Below are 19337 nucleotides of genomic sequence, written 5' to 3'. Positions count from 1 at the left end.
AGGAATAAGACTCCAGAAATATACTTATTCTCACAGAATAAGACTTGGAGGTTTTGTAGCCAGGAACACTGCCAAAAAATGCTGCAGAACCTTCTGGAGAAGGCACCCTTGCTGCTGACATTGGACACACTCATTGCCAAAGCCACTGATACCATATAATAGATATTGCTTCTAGAATGGTTCTTTCTTGAAAATTGATGTAGCTAATCTCCGCCACCAGCCATCACCAAAACTGATTCTTCATAGTCCCTGCTTCTCATGCCATTTCATTACTTCTTAATGCAAAGACTGAGTTGGAGGTGTCTGATTGGTGCAGTCTAGTTCACAAGCTTGGGTCCTAGATACCAGCAGGGCCAGGAGAGTGAGTGTATGATATTTGCAGCTTCTTCTAGTGGAGGCTGGTTTTGCCTAATGGGGTGGTGGAGTCCCCAAGTACAGGAGGTTCAGATGTCCAAAAGAATGAAAAGAAAGTATTATTTGCCAACACGGAGGTCTTATTAACCAAACAGAAACCAGTTAAAAACACAAGAAAAGGAATGCCACTCATTTTTGACAACAGATAACATAGTAGAAAACGCTACTCATGTCCTATGATGAAATTGATTTGGGCTTATTTCTTGGCAATATATGTTCCATGTGACATTACAACTTTCTTCAGGAAGACTGAGACAGTACAATTTGCCTGCTAATAGGGTCATGAAGAGTTCCTGTTATACAAACCTGCCTCCTTCATTCACTGTCCCTCTGAGCCTTTATGGTCATCAGTCTTGGTCACTGGGAGGAATACATTTTAAATCCTTATATAAAATCCAAGAGGAAGGAAAAAGCACCATAAAACAGATTTGGCTCTGATGTAAGCATTCCAAGATAATCCATGCAAACAAAGCATTTCAGGATAATTATTAATTATGACTACAAATTAATTACTCTGATCATTTGGGTTTTCTTCATAATGAGGAAAAATCAGGAAAAATAAAAGGGTAATTAGTTGCAATTTCACTGGTGAATGTATCTACTAGTAAAACGGGGAATGGAAAGAGATTGAAGTAGAGACAGGAATGTTGGGTTATGGGCTGGAGTTTGTCATCAATTCAAGTGAGAAATCAGGTACGTAAATCACAGCTAATTTTAGTCTCACTTAGAATCCTCATTTGTAATCTGCTGGGGTAGAGAGTAGGGAAGGATTGAAGGAGATAGATAGAAGGAGCTACCATTGATTGAGTGCTGTTATGTATCAGGAAATATACAATGCCCTTCACACTTTATAACATCTAATTTCTTAAGAATTTTACCACTTTTAAATTCTACATGTTGATTATCTATGGACTTAACCAGTAAAAGGAGTTGAAGGGAAAATGCTGTGCAAGATTTGAAAATTCCAAACATATACCATGAATATAGAGATTAACAAGAATTCAGTCAACCAGTTGTTTTGAGTCAATGCTTTTAACACCTTAAAGCAATAAGCGATGTGCTCAACATGCACTTGTGATGTACCTAAAGTGCATTTAAAGTAGGGACAAGAAAGGAGAGTTATTCTCAACTAGCTAAGTATGCTGAAGAACTGCACTAAAATGCCTTCAAAGAATCTAAAAATTAATAATCATGTGCTGTAATTTTTATTGTATATTAATTTTTTTGAAAAAAATCACGGAGTCTTTTACCCTAATATGCTTTTCACCAGTATATCAGGTAACCACACAATTTGCTTTATTTCTTTTAGGGTTGTTGATTCAGTGAACCATCTTTTCTATCAGTATAATATTGGTCATCAAGTGCAAAGGTTTCAAGAAATATAAAAATCAATGTCAGAGGTTAGAAGGGTCTCAAAATGGAAACAAGGTTCTTACAAAAAAGGATAAAGAATGATTTGCTTTAAGTAGATGCTTAAATAGTTTCATTTTGCCTAAAAATATACATCTCCAGCTTATAAAAATTGAGCCATTTAACTCCTATAGATTTGTAGAAACAAATCAGATGAAATGAAATTTAAGGACATACCCTTTGATCTGTACTGGATTTTCTCCCAGTTACACTTATCAGTTCCAGGGCACCCACCCACTTGCTGAAGACTCATGACTGAAGATCAAGTTGGTTCTATAAGGATGCATCAGAGCGGATGAGATTCACACAGGCTTTGCTAAGGAGTGATAGTCTTTAAAGCTTATTTCAAGTATAGTGGTCTATGAAACAGTAAAAGATAAATACTTGATCATGTATCTCAAAATTACAAGAAGAGAAATAATACTGAGCATAGGTACCAAACACAGAGCCTATGATCATTATATTTAAGTAATTTAACCTGTATTTTGTATGACATGATATTGTCTGTCTCACCACTATTTTTACAGGAGGAAATCAACATATTTGCATCTGATTCTGATATAGAAAAAGTAGGTCTGTATGTAAGTATCTATAATTCTCCCATCAGTATTTTTTTTCACACTCCCTCCTCCCCACAAATTATTGCTTTTCTTTCTCTCTTTTCGGTACCCAGACTTGATGGTACACTTTCTCATTATCATAATCCCCTCTCTAGTAACGAAAGGCCTGGAAAAAATAAAGACAGGGAAGAAAAGGAACTGAGGAAAAAAAGGAAAACTTTTTTTGATCCTCTAAAAGAAAAACAAAACACAGAAAATATGATTGGGGGGAATTTGTTGATATTTTTAGAATAATGATACAAAATGCTTCTGATAAAAGGCTCACAAACTGAACCCCAGCCTAAAGTACTGACTTCACCGAAGCACCCTAAACCTCCCCACACAGTTCTATACACTGTGCAATATGATGAATTGCAGGATCCAAGGGAGGAATTTCAAATGCCATAGCAGGATGATGTCTCTAGAAGACCCTGGTATTTACCCAAGGATAAGGAAGATGAATTGAGCACTTGGCTCCCCCTATTGGGGTCCATGTAGTGGCTGGTATAGGATGTGCCCTGTCCTCCTGATGGGGTTAGAAATGAAGTAGTCTCCTTAAAAGCTGTTTCTTGGACCATGCTGGGTAGATCACTCAGGATAGATAGGGATAAAGAACAAGGACAAGAGAAGGCTATTAGAAGGAGATGTAATCTTACTCTGGGTTCTGTGATGTTGAGATTTGCAAAGAAGCTGGAAAAAATGAAGAATTTCTTAAACATATCTCTGTAAGGGCATGGTGCTAAGGACAGAATCTCTTAATGCCTCTTCCTTTTCTCAGGCCTTGTGTTCTTCCAGTTTTTTTTAGCATGATAATTCACCCGTAATTATGCAAACTAATAAATAAACGAACATCCAAAAGAATAGACAAGCTTGACTCAATCCAGGCATTTTCAGAGATCCATGAAGACAGGTTTATTCTGAGAAATATGAGACCCAGAAGCAGCAGAAAGAGCTAATAATATCCTCTTATGTCAAGTGCTTACAGAAAACACCCGTTTTATAAAAGTAATCATGTGGAAAAAACATTTTGCAGATTTTACTAAGTTCTGCAAACAAAATGATTGAGTAATGTTAAGAGTTTCTTTTGTTGTTATAATTTTCCTTGCTCCTCACAAACTAGCAAAATCTTAGAACTTAAAATTCTATGTCTTGCCATTCTATTATAAAATTTAAAAAGAAAGTAAATTTAATTAGTATATTATAAGATATTGTCTATATACTTGAGAATTCTATTAAGCGTAATTATACAAACAGCACAGTTACAATTCTAAACTAATAGGAGACCAGATTGAAGGGGCTATACAAATGTATTTTTTTTCTATTCCAACTTTCCCTAAATATCCACTCCCTCCCATAAAAGAAGACATAAAATTTGATTATGTCAAAACATCTGTGCTTTACATCTTTATCAACATCAAAAACTTTTTCAGATCACCTGCTGAACCTCTAAGAACATGAAACTCTGTGCTCTCACTTTGTGTCTTTGAGGAAAGGGTCTAGGTGACACTCTCTCAATAACCGTAGGCCCTGTGATAAGAACAATACCACTCCTTTTCTCCTAAAGCAATCCCAATTCCTTTCACTTTAAAGGAGTGAAGGGTATATCTGTAAGTATACTTGTCTTCTGTAAATGAAACTGAGAATGGATTCTATAAGAACAAAAAGGTTTCAGAAACAGAAAACTCACCATTAAAAGTACCATTAAGAGAAAGAGAAACTTTGATAGTAATACTCCAATAATTGGGTAAATGTTACTACTACAACTTTTATTTTGGAGAATAAGATGAATCATAGAAAAGCAACCAATTCAAGGTTTTTTGAAAGCATTGAATCTTGCAACTCAGTTTTACTTATGAGTATTTGTACCATTCACTGAGGCCCTGACTGCCCGAGAAACTGTGCCGGGGGCCCCCCTTCCTCTGGTAATGTTTCTAAACCCCTCCAAGCCACCAGGCAGATTAGTTTGTTTGCTCATTTTCAGCACAGTAAAGGAACCCAGGCAGAATGCACACATTGGATGGACTACACTGTTTCATCAAGAAGATAGAGTTTCCACACAAGACCCAGGCAAATGCTTTGCGGGTGTCTTCACAGTGTGGGGTTGGAATGTGTTTCCCTTTATGTTGATGCACTGGAATGGCCTGCAGTGCTGTCCCAGGGGAGGGAGGTGTGAAGCCCTCTGTGCACTAGCATCTACCAACAGATTCTGCAAAAGAAGCTGAAATTGGAAGTTGCAAAGGAACCATGACTGAGACTTTATGGTCACACCTCAGTAGACAGCAATTACCATCAACTTCACTTGGGGACAGCCGAAGTTGAGAGTTATAGTGTGTGGCTCTAAAGTAATGTGATTAATGCCAGTAGATCACATAAGATAGTCTTATAGTGCTTTATGGGCACATCTTGTATCCCAGGGGGAGACCACATATTAGTTTAGCTGTGTTAAGGAGCCAAATGTCTATGACCATGTTACTATATGATTTAATAAGGTTTATCACTTTATAATCGTCTTATGTCTTTTAGAAATTATTTTTATAGAAATATCAAAGGTAGAAACTCAAGAGACATTAGGTATCCAGATTATATAATCCTATGAAATTAAAGTTTTTTAATGAAAGATGGCAATATTAATGAGTTAAATCTCAGTTTTAATTAATTATTGGCATATCAGTGTAGCTTAAGCTAATAAATTCATTATTTTTAGCTTATTTTTATTCTAATTGGTTTATTTTAAATGCTTTGATACGTATTTCTTTAGTTCACTTATATCACTCTATTATCTAGTTTTTAAAAAATATTTGAATATATCTTTGTATATATGCAAAAAAAATCCTCACTATTTTAATACAGTCTGCCATTAACATGGGAGTTAACTGGGCTTGGAGGTACCAGTAAATCGGTCGTTTGGCTGATTGGCATTTATTATATTCACCATGATTTTTTTAAGCCCTTGATTTCTCTATTCTCAGCAGCCCCTGTTCTATTCTTTGCAGTAGGCATCTCAAGAGAAATCTCAATAGAAATAGAAGGGCCTTGGTATCAGAGTGAAGGATGAGGTGGGCAGTGGAGAAGCCTCAGATGAGAAACTAAGAGGGGAGTGGTCATCTCTGGGATAACAAATCCTGGCTCAAGCTTGAACTGCCATGCTCATTGCTGCACATCAGAATCCCCTGGAGGGCTATAAAATTCCCTGATCCCTGACCACATGCCAGGACAATTAAACCAGAATTACCTGGGCTGCCCGAGGAGTTCCAGTGCATGACCAGAGTTGAGGACCACCTTACTGACAGCCTAGGAGACTTAGATGACAAGAGCTCCCACTGAGATTTCATGTCAATTCTAAATCCTTATCCAGTCAGAGAAAAGGTAGGAGGAGACATGTCAGGAGCTCTGAAGAGGTCTTGCTTCAGGTCCAGAGTGATGTAGAAACCAGCAGACAGAGGACTTATTGAAACCCACTCCTACTACATTCCTGTACCCCAACCCAGGGAGGCCTGGGGTAGAAGCACGTAATAGGCACTCCATAAGTACTGAAAGCCCCATTTCTAGACAAACCAGGCACATACAGGCTTTTTGGAAGCAGGAGAAGAATTAGTGGTTTGTTGGGGCTGGTAGAAAAAGGCTTTCATCCTGAGAAATACACATTTTCACAGAGTTTAGTTTGTGGTTTTGCTTTTGTTTTCCTCATAGTTGGGAAAAGCAGTACTAAATGCAGTTAATTGGCTTCGCACCTTGAGCAAGGACATTTTTTTACCAAATATAATTCTTTTCCATTCACCTTCTGTAGGAAAAAATGTGGGATTCCACCAAGACCTACAAAGCTATAGGAAGGTGGACACGGGTAGGAAGAGAGGAGACAGACGGAGACTGGGTAGCAGGAGGTCACCAGTTGCAAAGCATGTACAGGGATGTTAATTTTAAACTAATCTTTAATTACCTAATGAGCTTCTAGGAAACGATTCTGTCTCCCCAGGCTAAAAAGCTGAAAAAACAGTTACGGTGTGAGGCACAGAACAATGCCATCCTTCTTTGTCATCTTACCTATACATAGAATGTTTATGAATCGCATTCTACTTTGAGAATAATTACCACTGGATTATGCTTTAGTGGCAATACTACTAATGATAATAGCTGGTGTTTACTGAACATTTAATATCTGCTAGGCATTCTAGTAAGAATTTTACATGAACTGTCTCATTTTATTCTTAACACACCTGTTACTTCATCCTCATTTCACAGAATAGGTTACGTGGTTGACTCAGGGAATTCTAACCTGGGCTGTATGACTCTGGAGCCAATAGGCCTAACCATGAGTGTAAACTGCCTCATTTTGAGTGGGGTTACTTTAGTTATAATAGTCATTTTAAAACCGTGCGCACAACTAAAAAACTTTTCAAGACACACTTTTGGTCACAACCTTGTGTGCTGATAGAGATCTAGGTTAGATTGGGGTTGTTAATAGCAATCTAGGCCCTTGAAAAATCGTGCATGTGGCAGAAAGCTAAAGGTAGGTTTAAAACATTTACGTGAGAAATGCTTTGCAATGTGGACATTTAGCTGATAAAAATATGTTTAGTTTGCTGGAAAATAATTACGGGTCACCTTTAAAGAGTCTAAAACACACAGATGTCAGATTATATCTGTCACAACCTGTCAAAAATATTTTCTATCAGCCTAAAATTGTCCAGAGGTTGTTCCAAATCTACATAATCCTACGGAGTGCTAATGTTTACATGAGGATTTTTGCAACAGCAGATGCATGTGGAAAGATACATACTGTCTTGCAGCTCCCTACTGGTCCCCATCGGACTTGGCGGCAGGGAGTGAAGGTCAGGAATACTTTAGACTCTTGACATAGATTCAGTGCAGCCATTTTCACATGAAAGCAATTACCTAAGCACTGTATCGCACTGATTACCTACCAGACTTTTGGAGCCCCATCTGCTCTTCCCTACTTAAGCCACTTAAAACGAAAACAAAACAAAACAAACAAAAAAAACAACTCCAGAAAAGAAGATGCTTGTAGGACTTCACAATTAATATGCAAGGAGCTACTCAGTACTGTGTAAATAAAAGAGAAAGAAAACGAAGAGGAAATAAGCATGAGAGAATGAAAATCAAACCCTGAATGTGAGACTATGGCACAAAGAAGGAACGTCTTAAGACTGCTAATGGGTCCAAGGTTTGTTTTTTGGAGGAATGGAAATGTTCTAAAATTAGATTGTGCTGACACTGTACAACTTTGTGAATATATTAAACAGACATTGACTTGTACACTTAAAATGGGTGAGTTCTATGGTATGCAAATTATCTCAATAAAGCTGTTAAAAAAGAAGAAAGCGAGGAAGAAAATCTTTACAAAAAACAACAACCCAGAAACCATGGAAAGGGTGAGTGTAAATCAACTCTGAAAAGAGACAATGGCCATTTCATACCAACAACATCTGCTCCAGAATACTTCAAGACACACTTTTAAGGGTGAGGGGATGGGTTATTTTCTTTTTTTTCCCCCAAATGGAGCCTGCTGTACTGAGTGGATTAAAAATATCTCTCTTAAATGGTCCTTTCCATTCTAGCATTAAGAACCTACTGATTTTCACTGGCATAGAATTCTGAGAAATCAATCCTAAGACAAAGTCAGAAACAATGCTAATGTGATATTTCTAACCTAAATATCAACAGGACACATGCCGAATGGCTCATAATCCCTTAAGGAGGGTTGGATTTCATTCATATCTACAGGAATCAGTAATGGCTGTTTTGAAAAACAGAATCTAAATGGGTGATATTAAAAATGGGTAGTACTAACTACCAGAGCCACCTAATAAAGTTTTCTCTAACACATTCTTCTAAGAAGCTGAACCCTCACCCCAAACATCCTTCACCCAGGGGCCCTGACTGTTGAGAGTAGTTCCTTTTTCTAATTTACATAAGGATACTCCACAGGCTAGCAGTGATGCTGGTAACTGTTAAACAGGCAGAACCATAAAGCATAAGTCTAGAACACATAAATAGGACATCATTCCAAGTTTAAAATGTCTGGCATAAACGAATGTTCCTATATCTTGTACCTCCTTTTTCCCCCCCTATTTCAGAACCTCTTTTTCAATAGGTATGAAATAATCAATAAAAAAACAGAGGGACCTTTAACCTCAGAGATAGCTTAATTTTGAAAACTTGTTTAGTCCCATTGCTGATCTCCCAGACAAACTGTTTCCAAATAGCTAATTACCCTGAAATAGCTCACTTCAATACATTAGGAAGGAAAGAGGCAGACTGGACTGAATTATTACACCTTATGAAATTATTACTAATTGTGATATTAAATATTGTCAGAAATCCAAAACAAATGTTCTTTCTTTTAACTCTAATTAAACTTGATTTCCAAGTTAATATTAATTTTTATATGTCAGCAAAATAAATATTTTTCTGACCAGTGGCAGACTTAGCAGAGAGCTAAGTCTCAAGTACTTTCAATAAAGACTGAAAACACCCTCAGAGCCGACAATAACTTGCGTAAGACAGAATTAACTGTCTGTCTACCAGTAAATGTTTTGTTCTCAATCCCTGTTGATAAAAGAAGTGATTTTTAGAATGCATTCAGATAGCTTTAAAAGTTTAAGTGAATATCTAAGACATGATTTTTCTATGTTTTCCTCTCTATAACCAAATCTGATATGTATCTCAAATTTCCATTAAGGATTATAAGTTAGTCATTTGATTTTCTAAGATACAGATGACTTTTTTCTTTCATTTTCCTACAGACTTCTGCATACAGTTCAATAAATGGTATTTACTAGTTTATCCTTCCATATATTCCCATTATATTTTATTTATATTGCATTGCACTGTGACTTAGATTTAGTTATTCCTCATGGAATTATGGGGTATTATTAGTGTATCTAAATGTAGATAATGAAACTGAAGTTCAGAGAGGTCCCTACAGGCCCAGAGTCATGCAGATATTCAGATTTTTAGCACATGTTTCTTTATTACTCTCACACACTTTAGTATGTCATGGTCACAGAGAAGGAACTACAGCTTATAATAATAAACTATATTTGCAAGGAGCTTATAGTGGAGATTATATATATATATATATATATTTGCTGGTTTGGTTGTTTTTGTTTTTACCCAGCATTCATTTATTCTTTGTTCATAAGGGTATGCTGAGATCTTCCACGTAGCTAAACAGGTACAGAGGCCTCAGCCAATCAGCATCCTCTAGCTACAGCAATTTAGTTCTAGGGGGAGCATGTGTATTCCACTTAGAACCAATTAGATCCTGTAAGGTTTCTTTCCCTGGGGCTTCTGGGAAAAGGATTCTCACTCTTTCTCTGCATCGTTTTTACTCCTTTCTGGGGAAAAGCTGGGAGAGAATGGGGCCAGCTCAGAGGAAGTGAGGCTGAGAGGTAAAAAAGAAGAAATATGATCAAGGAGATACTCAGTTTTTTACACAAACACTTGTGAAGTGCTTATAAAGGGCCAGGCACAGTCTTAAGCACTTTACAAAAACAGCTTAATTAATCCTCTTAACAAACCTATGAGGTGGGTACTATTATAATCTTGACTTTATAATTGAGGAAATTGAGACACAGAGAAGTTAAGAAACTTGCCTAATGTCATTCAGCTAATAAATGAAGGAGGGCTTCCCTGGTGGCACAGTGGTTAAGAATCTGCCTACCAATGCAGGGGACATGGGTTCGAGCCCTGGTCTGGGAAGATCCCTCATGCTGGGGAGCAGCTAAGCCCATGCGCCACAACTGCTGAGCCTGTGCTCTAGAGCCCGCGAGCCACAACTACTGAACTCTTGTGCTACAACTACTGAAGCCCGCGTGCCTAGAGCCCGTGCTCCGCAACAAGAGAATGAGAAGCCCGCACACTGCAACGAAGAGTAGCCCCTGCTTGCTGCAACTAGAGAAAGCCCGCCGCAGCAACGAAGACCCAATGCAACCAAAAATAAATACATAAAATAAATAAAATAAATAAATGAAGGAGCAGGGATTTGGACCCAGGTGATCATGCTCCATCCCAGTGCTCTTAGCTACTACGCTAGAGACATACTGTGAGTCCTTAATTACATCAATGGTAAGGTAATATATGCTTCACAATGGGTTCTCAAAGAAAAGAAGGAAAGAGGGAAGGAAGAAAGAAGGGAAGGAAAGGGAAGGGACGTCCCTGATTTTTTGCATTTGACAATTCCCTTGGTATAAATATTCTCAACATGGCTGATTTCAAGCTATTAACACAATATTATCTGGTTTGCAAAATTCCTGAAAATTTAATAATCAAAGAGTTGGTATAAGCCAGTTGCTCTAGTACACCCCTGGAACTTATATCAAGCCTTCCTTCCACAAGACTGCACTTTTATGAATCTGTAATGTTCCTTTTGGTTTAAGACTCTTGTGGTTGAGTTTTTGGTCTTGTGCAATATAAAGCATCCTAACTGATACCAAGTTTCACAGATGATGAAATGCTTTCATGGAAACTGCTCTTTGTCATCTTTGACTGCCACAATCACCTCATGAGATAGACAAAACACTCATCAGTTTCTCCATCATAACTCAACAGAAACTGAGACTTTGAGGGGCTTATGAATTTGGACTATGTAGTACTGGCTACATAATTTGCCACACCCAGTGCAAAATGAAAATGTACGGTCCATTATTCAAAAATCTTAAGAATTTCAAGATGACAGCAGAGCATGAAACTAAGTGCAAGGCCCCTCTAAGTATGGAGCCCTGTTTAACTGCCCACAATGAAGATGGCCCTGGGTCTATGGGACTCAGCTGATAAATGTCAGAGGTGGTGTGTGAACTCAGATCTACAAGTCCCATAGCCCTTACACTCTATCACACCGCTTCCCTGCAAAATAAAGGATATGGAAATACTTTACCTATCTTCTACGTAGGATTTATTTAAATTATTAATGATGACTATATAGCACGTGGTTGATCAGTTTCAAGTAAACACATATACTTGATTCACTTAGAATCCTATGTTGCAAGAGCTGTACATTAGGTCACAAGTATATCCAATCTTAATTTATTTACATTACATTTCCTTTAGGCAAAATTAAAAGAAATCTTACTGTAAACTTATTGTGAGCAACTTACATTGCACATTTTTTTTCTTGTTTACTTTTCAAACAAAGCCAGAAAAAGAAAACAAATAATATTCCACATACCAGACTTTTAATCAATCTATCTGATATACTGCCCCTGACGCAACCTTACAAACCCAACTGCCTTAATAGCCACAACTTAGGCAACTCTAACTACCCTAGCGAGTTTTCTGAAAAAACAAGCAAACAAACAAACAAAACCAAAACACAAAAACAACCCCCACGTTTATCTCTGACTACAATATTTCAGAAATACCCCAGTTACTTTCTTCCTCCTGGAAAACCTGGGCCTAAGTCCAGCTGTTTTCAGTGCAATTACTATTTTCCAAAGTGCCAGGCTCACGCCAATGAGTTTTATTACTTAGATTTTCACATTCAAAAATCATCACCCATGACAATATTCGGTAATATATGACAATGGAGTAATGAAATGGGAAAGAATCTTTTATATAAGATAGCATTTAGAAGTTGTATTATGCAGTTTTATATAACATCTGGTTTCCACTACTCAATTTTTGGTCATTTTTAAAGAAAGCAGAAAACTCAATAAGCAGCTGAATAATGCTTCAAATTTAATCTATGCAAACAAATAACAGATACTTGATCATGAATTATAACTTAAAGGCAGAGGCTCAATGTAAATATTGTGCTCAACATTTCTATTTACCTGTTGACTAACCTAGGCTATTTAATTTTCATTTTTGTTTGAGACATTAGAAGCCAAGAGAAAAAATATTCCAGTATGATTCCCTAGAAACATGGCAAAATGCTCCAAGTAAATAAATCAACACAGTGATATGAATTAACCGTGATTTTTCTAAAACATTTTAAAATTACAATTCTTGTTAATGAGTAATGAAAATAAATATACCACCAAAGAGGGCAGGGATGTGTGTTTTATATTAGCACTGAAATGAAAGCATTTCAACCAGACATGATTTATCCTTTACCAATAGTAGTACTACCTGCTCAGATCTGTCCTGGTGCTGGTATTGGTACTGAGTAAAGGTATTACTGGAAGAAGCAATTTTGTCCTTCTCAAATTGTTTCTTCACTCTGGCTAAACCGCCAGGCACTGTGCACATTTCTGATTCTTCCAGCACCTAAGACAAGAAAAAGGAAAGAAAAAGGAAATTTCAGCTTGACATCTTCTCAGGATGGGATTCTCAAGCTATTTTTTTAAAAAAAGGTTGATAATTATTGAGTGGTATATTAAAAAGACATTAACATACACAATTATTTCAGGAGGATCTTATTACAGAAAACCTTAATAAAAATAATTTCTCTATGTTGTTTTTTCCTGTATCAGTCTTTTGATATAAAGTCAGAAGGATCTTTAAAATATTGAGTTAATTTTCCTTATCTCAGATAGATTTTTATGTCTGGAGATTAGGTCTGTTAGAATGGATTTCTCTCATAATACACAGACTAGCAGAAATTAGAATAATTGATTCAGTTTTAATCCACAATAAAGTTGTCATTAAAATCCCAAATGTCTATATAGGTAACACATTATTAAGGATATTAAAAAACATTTGACTTATTCCAAAATGTACTGAAATCATTAAGGATGAACAAAATAGCTTTGAAGCTATTTTGGGGAGCATATTTTTATTAATATACATTAATATTAGTAAAAATAACAACTACTTAATACGTAGTGCTGAGTGATTTTCTATGTATTTACATATATTTTGTCACTTGATACTTCTCCATGTTCTGTGAGATACGGTCATTTATGGTGGGGATGTCTAAGTATAGAAGGATTCAGGTCTATCATTGGCATTTTACAGATGAGAAAGCCTATTCCAGTAGGTGTCATTTAGAACAACCTGAATAACTGAGGAGTCTTGTCGGATATTATGCCCCTGTGGGAAGTGCAGTAATTCGAAGGCTTTGGTTTTGATGATTCAGCACATTCCCCAGCCTAGTGGGCACTCAAGCCCAGATGGGATGACAACTGTCAAGCAAACAGGCCCCAGGCCAGCCCACTTTCCTCTAAGATACATCCGGGTCCACCTGAAACCGGGAGGAGACTCAGTGACACTTCTTGCACAGGAGATCTCCTGAGGTCTGGCCTAGTCCTGACATAACCCTGGAAGCCTTGAGACCTGAGAGTAACTGAATGCCTGTGAGCTGAGGTTCCCATACCTTGGACTGTGGACTCTTGGGATCCTGAAATCTTTACCCAAATATGTAGTTCCTCAAACAAATACTAAAAATACAGCTACTAAATTGGGGTTTTCCATACTCCAAAATACTGGAGGTGAAATTAATATTCAGGATTATCTGAATTACTAGCAAATACTCAAGTGATTGCTTTATCAAGTTCATAACCTTTCCCTAGTTACAGGGACTGCCAAATATTTAAGAATATGCACATTGACTCTATGGAAAGAAGGGATACATTCTATCAAATTCTGCAACAAACTTCACATGTCAATCCTGGTCAATTACGGTCACTTGATACATGTTAAAGTCATCTTACTAGCAAATACTCAAGTGATTGCTTTATCAAGTTCATAACCTTTCCCTAGTTACAGGGACTGCCAAATATTTAAGAATATGCACATTGACTCTATGGAAAGAAGGGATACATTCTATCAAATTCTGCAACAAACTTCACATGTCAATTACGGTCACTTGATACATGTTAAAGTCATTAGAAATTATGGCATCTCTTTTGAAATTTAAGATAAAGAAAGGGAAGGGTGAATTAAGGCTACAATATTTCTTTTACCCCCTCTGCCATTTAATTTACATAAATGGCCTTCTTCAATTGATCATATGCAGATAATATATAAATATTAAATTACAGAAATTAAGGCAAATTTTGTTAAGAAGAAACTTACTTTTTCCAACTATAAACAGTGTCCAAATGATGTGCAAATTAATCTGGTAAGCCTCATTAATTATGCTAACGAGTGGATACTTTACTAGTGTGTGCGTTTACACAAAAATATCAGTTCCTATACTGATCAGGTTGCCTCTTATCTACTAAATGAATTAAAAAACAGATATATCCATTCATTCACTTTAGCACTGTGCTTTGGAATCAGATCATGTTACACAGGCAAAAATGCATACAGTTGATTATTTTTTACTAGTAGTACAACCATGACCCCAGCCTTCCTGATGCTTCTCTCCAGCCTAAGGGAGAAAGTCCTTTGAGCTATAGTTTATTTAGTAGTGGTGATGAGGTCTTCTTGTTCAGCTCAGCTTGGAAAGTTTACATATGTAAGATGGCAGGACTTACTCAAGGAGAAGCCTATGGCCATGAGCTGGAGTGATGTTTCTTTGCTCAGACTGAGATCACTTTGCCTTGTTTACCACCATGTGCTAACATCCCAACTAATCTATGTAATTGTAAATGACCACATAACTTAGATTGCTTTGTGTCGAACCTTTTAAAAAATGTTTATCCTTATTCTATGTTTCTTATTCTTGGACACAGAAACAAGATTTGGAATTTAATGGATATGCCGATAATTATTCTATTAACGAGTTAATTTAAATACTTAATACAGAACCTACCTAATGTTATTTTAATAATAAGTTAACTTAAATACATAACACTGAAACCTAGGTAAGTATATTCCATACAGAATCCTTTACAAAGAACTGTTCTTGGTTTGTAGGGCATAATAGAAATAACAATCTGGGGAGTTGGACAGACAGTAATTCTAATTCCAGCTGTGACACTTAAAACCTACGGCTAGAGTTCCTGAACCTCAGTTTTCTTTCCTATAAACTGGGAATAGCAATATATTTCTCACAGATTTCCTGCAAGTGTTAAAAAAGATAAAGGAAATAAAACTGCACAGTACGGAACCTGTTATTTTGTTGCCTAACAAATGTTACTTCTCCTTTCTCCTCTAGGGGGCTTCTGAGAACCGATGCCTTTTCACAGGCAGGCCTTTTCGTTTAGGTTCAACAAAATGCCATCTGCCTGAGTCTAGGACAAAGAGAAACTGATCTAGGACAAAGAGTAACTACTTCAATGTGACTGAAATATAATGGATTCAGTTTGGGGCCAAATCAGTGACTTCCAAATTTTGCACATAAAATATTTGGTTTATTTGTATAGACAGAAATTTGGTTATAAGCAATTTCCATGATTTTTTGATTGAACAAACATGTGATGCAACTGACCATATAAGGCAGTTATTTTGCTTTACTTTAGATATTTATCAGGATTTCTCTGAGACAATATGTGTGATCATTTTTCTCAAAATATTTATTAGCTTAGGACCAAACCAAACAGTAGGGCAGTTTTTTGGACCAAAGATGCTTTCTTATATAAGAGGAGGCAGTTGAATATAGTTGAAAGAGTACTAGAGTCAAGAGACTGGAATCTAGTCTGGCTTTGTCCCTGTCTAATTGCATGATCTACCATAAATCACTGCCCCTCAATTTGTTTTGTCTGTAAATGCGCAGGAAAGAGAAGGATTATTAAATTCCTTATATGTAGAATTTCTTCAGAATAGCATTAAAATTTTAAATTTTTATATTAAATAGTGAGATAATTTAGTTTCCTTATGTGCCCAATTTAAATATTCTCCTTTTAGTACACAATAAATACAAACCATGCCTTATACAAATTTGTTTTATGGTATATTCTCCTAGTGTTTAGCAAGATAAAAGTCTTCCTAGATAAAAGATTGCTTACTAAACAACCAGTCTTTAACTAGGTATTTTCAAAGTCAGCTTGTTTCACCAAGAATCATGTTTCCAATTTAGAATACTAATTTGTAGTAAAGTTCCTTAATGATCCAGCAGGGGATGCTATGTAAGAAGACTGGCAGGAGGCGCTGGAGGGATACTATTTGTTTTGGAAGTGATGAAGTTAACTTATGTCATTTCTGTACATTCATTCAAAATCTATGGTGCGCCTGAAACGTATTTCAATAACTATGTAAAAACTCAAATGTCATCTAGAATTGCAACATTGTTAATGAGTTTGGCACAGTCATTCTTTTCTCTGAATGATTTGTAAAGAAAAATGTTCAGAGTAGCTATTTTAGAATACCAGGCTTCTTGGCTATTCTCTCTCTCTCTCTTTCTCTTTTGGTTAAATGAACAACTTTGCTAATTTGGAGATTATAATTATAAAAGAATATCCTTATATTCCATTAAGCTATAAAGCTGCTACTGATAAAATGACTTATCAAATCCTGTGGATTGAAGGCCACAGAATATGGAACCCAACAAATTCTTTTGAATATGACTTTATTATGCATTCGCTCTAAAAACTGGTGGTCTTACTGAATCCTGCTGTTTCCTGTAATCATAACTGGTTTAGCAGACTCTCTACATTGCTAATCTCCCTCATTTCTATGTTGATTAAGCTACTTCTAATGGATTTAGGGCATACAGAGAAAGGAGAACAGCAAAAGAAATTATACTGCCAGTGAATTTAAATGAACTATACATGAGACCAAGGAGGGCAGCATGCAGACCCACATTATTAAGATCTGAAATTAATTCCCAACCTTCCCAAGGAGAATAGCTATAGGTTAAATGATAATTATGGCAGTGGTAACACATTTATACAGTGCCTTATGGCTTACACATAAATTATCTCTTTTACTCTTCATGGAGACCCTCTGCCGTAGATGTTTTTTTCCCCATTTTTCAGTTAAGGAAACTGAAGTTCAGAGAAGGGTTAAGATAGTAGCTCAAGTTCACACAACTAATAAGTGGCAGAGCTGAAGCTTAATTTCAGATACTCTGGATTTGATACACACTATGTCTGTGTTTTTTCTACTTTATCCCATTGTCCAGTAGTATTCTTATATTGCAATGTAAAGGAGACATGTGAAAGGCAGACAAGCAGCCTGCCTAATGCAGAAGCACTAGAAGCAGCTTACGTTGGTGGAGAAGCTGCGGCAGTCACCCTTGGAAACAGCTGCCTGGTACCTCGCCATCCGCTCCTTCAAGGACACCACCTCCTGGAGGTCTGACACACCCTCTCTCTGCGCAGCACCGTCTTCTGCAAATCCACGCGCTGGCTTACTAGGGCCAGCAGTCACTGAAAACAAATGTAGCATCGCTTCAGGTTTTGAAAAGAAAATGGCATCATCTTAGGAACAGTGAAGGCACTTAAAACATCTGGTCTCGGAAAACAGACTGTAACATTCCATGGTATTTTCCAAGTTTCATGGTCACCCTCTTTTTTTTCAAACTTTCAAGCAAATCTACAAAATGCCTACACAGAAGCATATGCTTATGCAAACAGCAAATGAAAATATTGTCCCCACTCCTACTCCTGCAATTATTCTGATGAACGATAGGTATTTATTAAGAGATACATAATGTTAATGAACACTTCCTGAAGCATTGTGTTGGAGTTATGCTAAATGCTATAAAAGCATCATCTCATTTACTTCTCTAACATCCTCATGAGGTAGGTTCTATTATTTTCTAAAAATTTTAGATAAAGAAAATGGAGAGTCAGAGTAGTTAAAAAACTTTCCCGTGATCACACAATTAGTAAGTGTCAGATTTGGTGGTTTGACTAAATCTTTGGCAAGTCTAAAAATTGCTCTTTGCTTCTCTCCCTACCCTTCAACCCTCAAGGAGATAAATCTAAAATATGTGAATGCTATGAGAATTATAGACTGTGGATTTTTTCCCCTTTTATTCCATAGAGGCATGTGTAACGTAAGAAAGAAATAATAGTCCCATTAAAAAAAAGCTTTGTCAGTTGTTCCAGAGCATCTTATATTTTCCCATGTAAGCCATCTACCTGACAAAAATACAGGGTATTAGGAATTACATACTTGCAAACAGAGCAAAAGACTGATTGCATGATCACAGAATAACAGTTGTTAGAAACAGAAATGTCTTAGAGCTGATAACAGTCTCACCTAGTCTAACCAACTCCTTTTAGGCATAAGGAAACACGTCTAAATATTTCCTTATGTGAAAGAAACCTAAGGATTCTCCCTGGTTAATGTGATGGTTATTTAGATATAGGTGCCAGAGTTGGTTCCAAAACTAGTTTTTCTTATTTTATCCAGTGTTCCTTGCTGTTATGGCTCTGCTTGTTGGTTTACTATTCACTCTTAAAGAATTGTAATTACAAAATCATTTCAAGGGCTCCTTCTGGAACCAACCAGTATATGGTGTGTCTGTGTATATCTGTGTATGTGTGAGTTCTGATATGTTTCACTCATTCATACACCCCTGCCTTTCACCTTAGGGCTGGTAGTCTTTTGTACTCACAGGGTTAGCGGTCTTTGGTATACTTTGTTATTTGAATCGGTTTGATTTAATTACAATGAACCAAGTCCCAGACAACCCCAGGTAACAGACCACCACCAAGCTGTTCCTTCCCTGCCCTGTTCTCCTTACCTTCTTACCCAGTCCCCACATTGAACCATCTTATTACATTGTTTGTTCTTTCTATTAGCTTCTCCAAGATTTCTGTACACAACAGCAGTTGAGAACAACTACTGCGACCCAGGAAAAATTAAAAATCATTTGTTTTTTGACTCCCTGAGTATTTGCTTTTTCTTAAGGACTTCCTATTCAGTTAAAAATTTCATTTATTTTAATAAAATTTGTAAATATATTAAAAAATTTTTAATATTTATTTTTTATATTTTATTTCACACAGTATTAAAGGAAAAAAAATATAAAGGAATAAGACATTGTATCATATGAATACTGTGATTGTAGAAACTGATATGTTCACAATAAATGTCAGTTAGTTTTTAAAATTCAGCTGTCTTCCAAAACCTCATATCTACACAAAGGTACACTCCTCCAGTTGATCCTGATAAAAA

At 36.6% G+C, this 19337-nt stretch overlaps 1 protein-coding gene across 2 annotated transcripts in view; it reads right to left on the bottom strand.

The window, feature by feature from the left end:
• The window catches only part of XIRP2 (xin actin binding repeat containing 2), a 45960-nt gene extending 28375 nt beyond the window's left edge, over positions 1-17585 (bottom strand). The window contains exons 1-2 of one of the 2 annotated variants that reach the window (XM_024756658.1): positions 17418-17585; positions 12513-12650 (exon numbers count right to left, since the gene is read on the bottom strand). In XM_024756658.1, the coding sequence (XP_024612426.1) occupies positions 12513-12650; positions 17418-17474 (195 nt within the window). In that variant the 5' untranslated portion in view covers positions 17475-17585. The remainder of the gene's footprint in view (positions 1-12512; positions 12651-17417) is intronic. The other variant, XM_024756659.1, reaches the window with a different exon arrangement.
• Between the last annotated feature and the right edge of the window lie 1752 nt (positions 17586-19337).

Source organism: Neophocaena asiaeorientalis, unplaced genomic scaffold (genome assembly GCF_003031525.2).
Source record: "Neophocaena asiaeorientalis asiaeorientalis breed wild unplaced genomic scaffold, Neophocaena_asiaeorientalis_V1.1 scaffold6, whole genome shotgun sequence".
Lineage (NCBI taxonomy): Eukaryota > Metazoa > Chordata > Mammalia > Artiodactyla > Phocoenidae > Neophocaena > Neophocaena asiaeorientalis.
The sequence above is the reverse complement of the archived record's forward strand: the minus strand, read 5'-3'. Positions and strand labels throughout refer to the sequence as shown.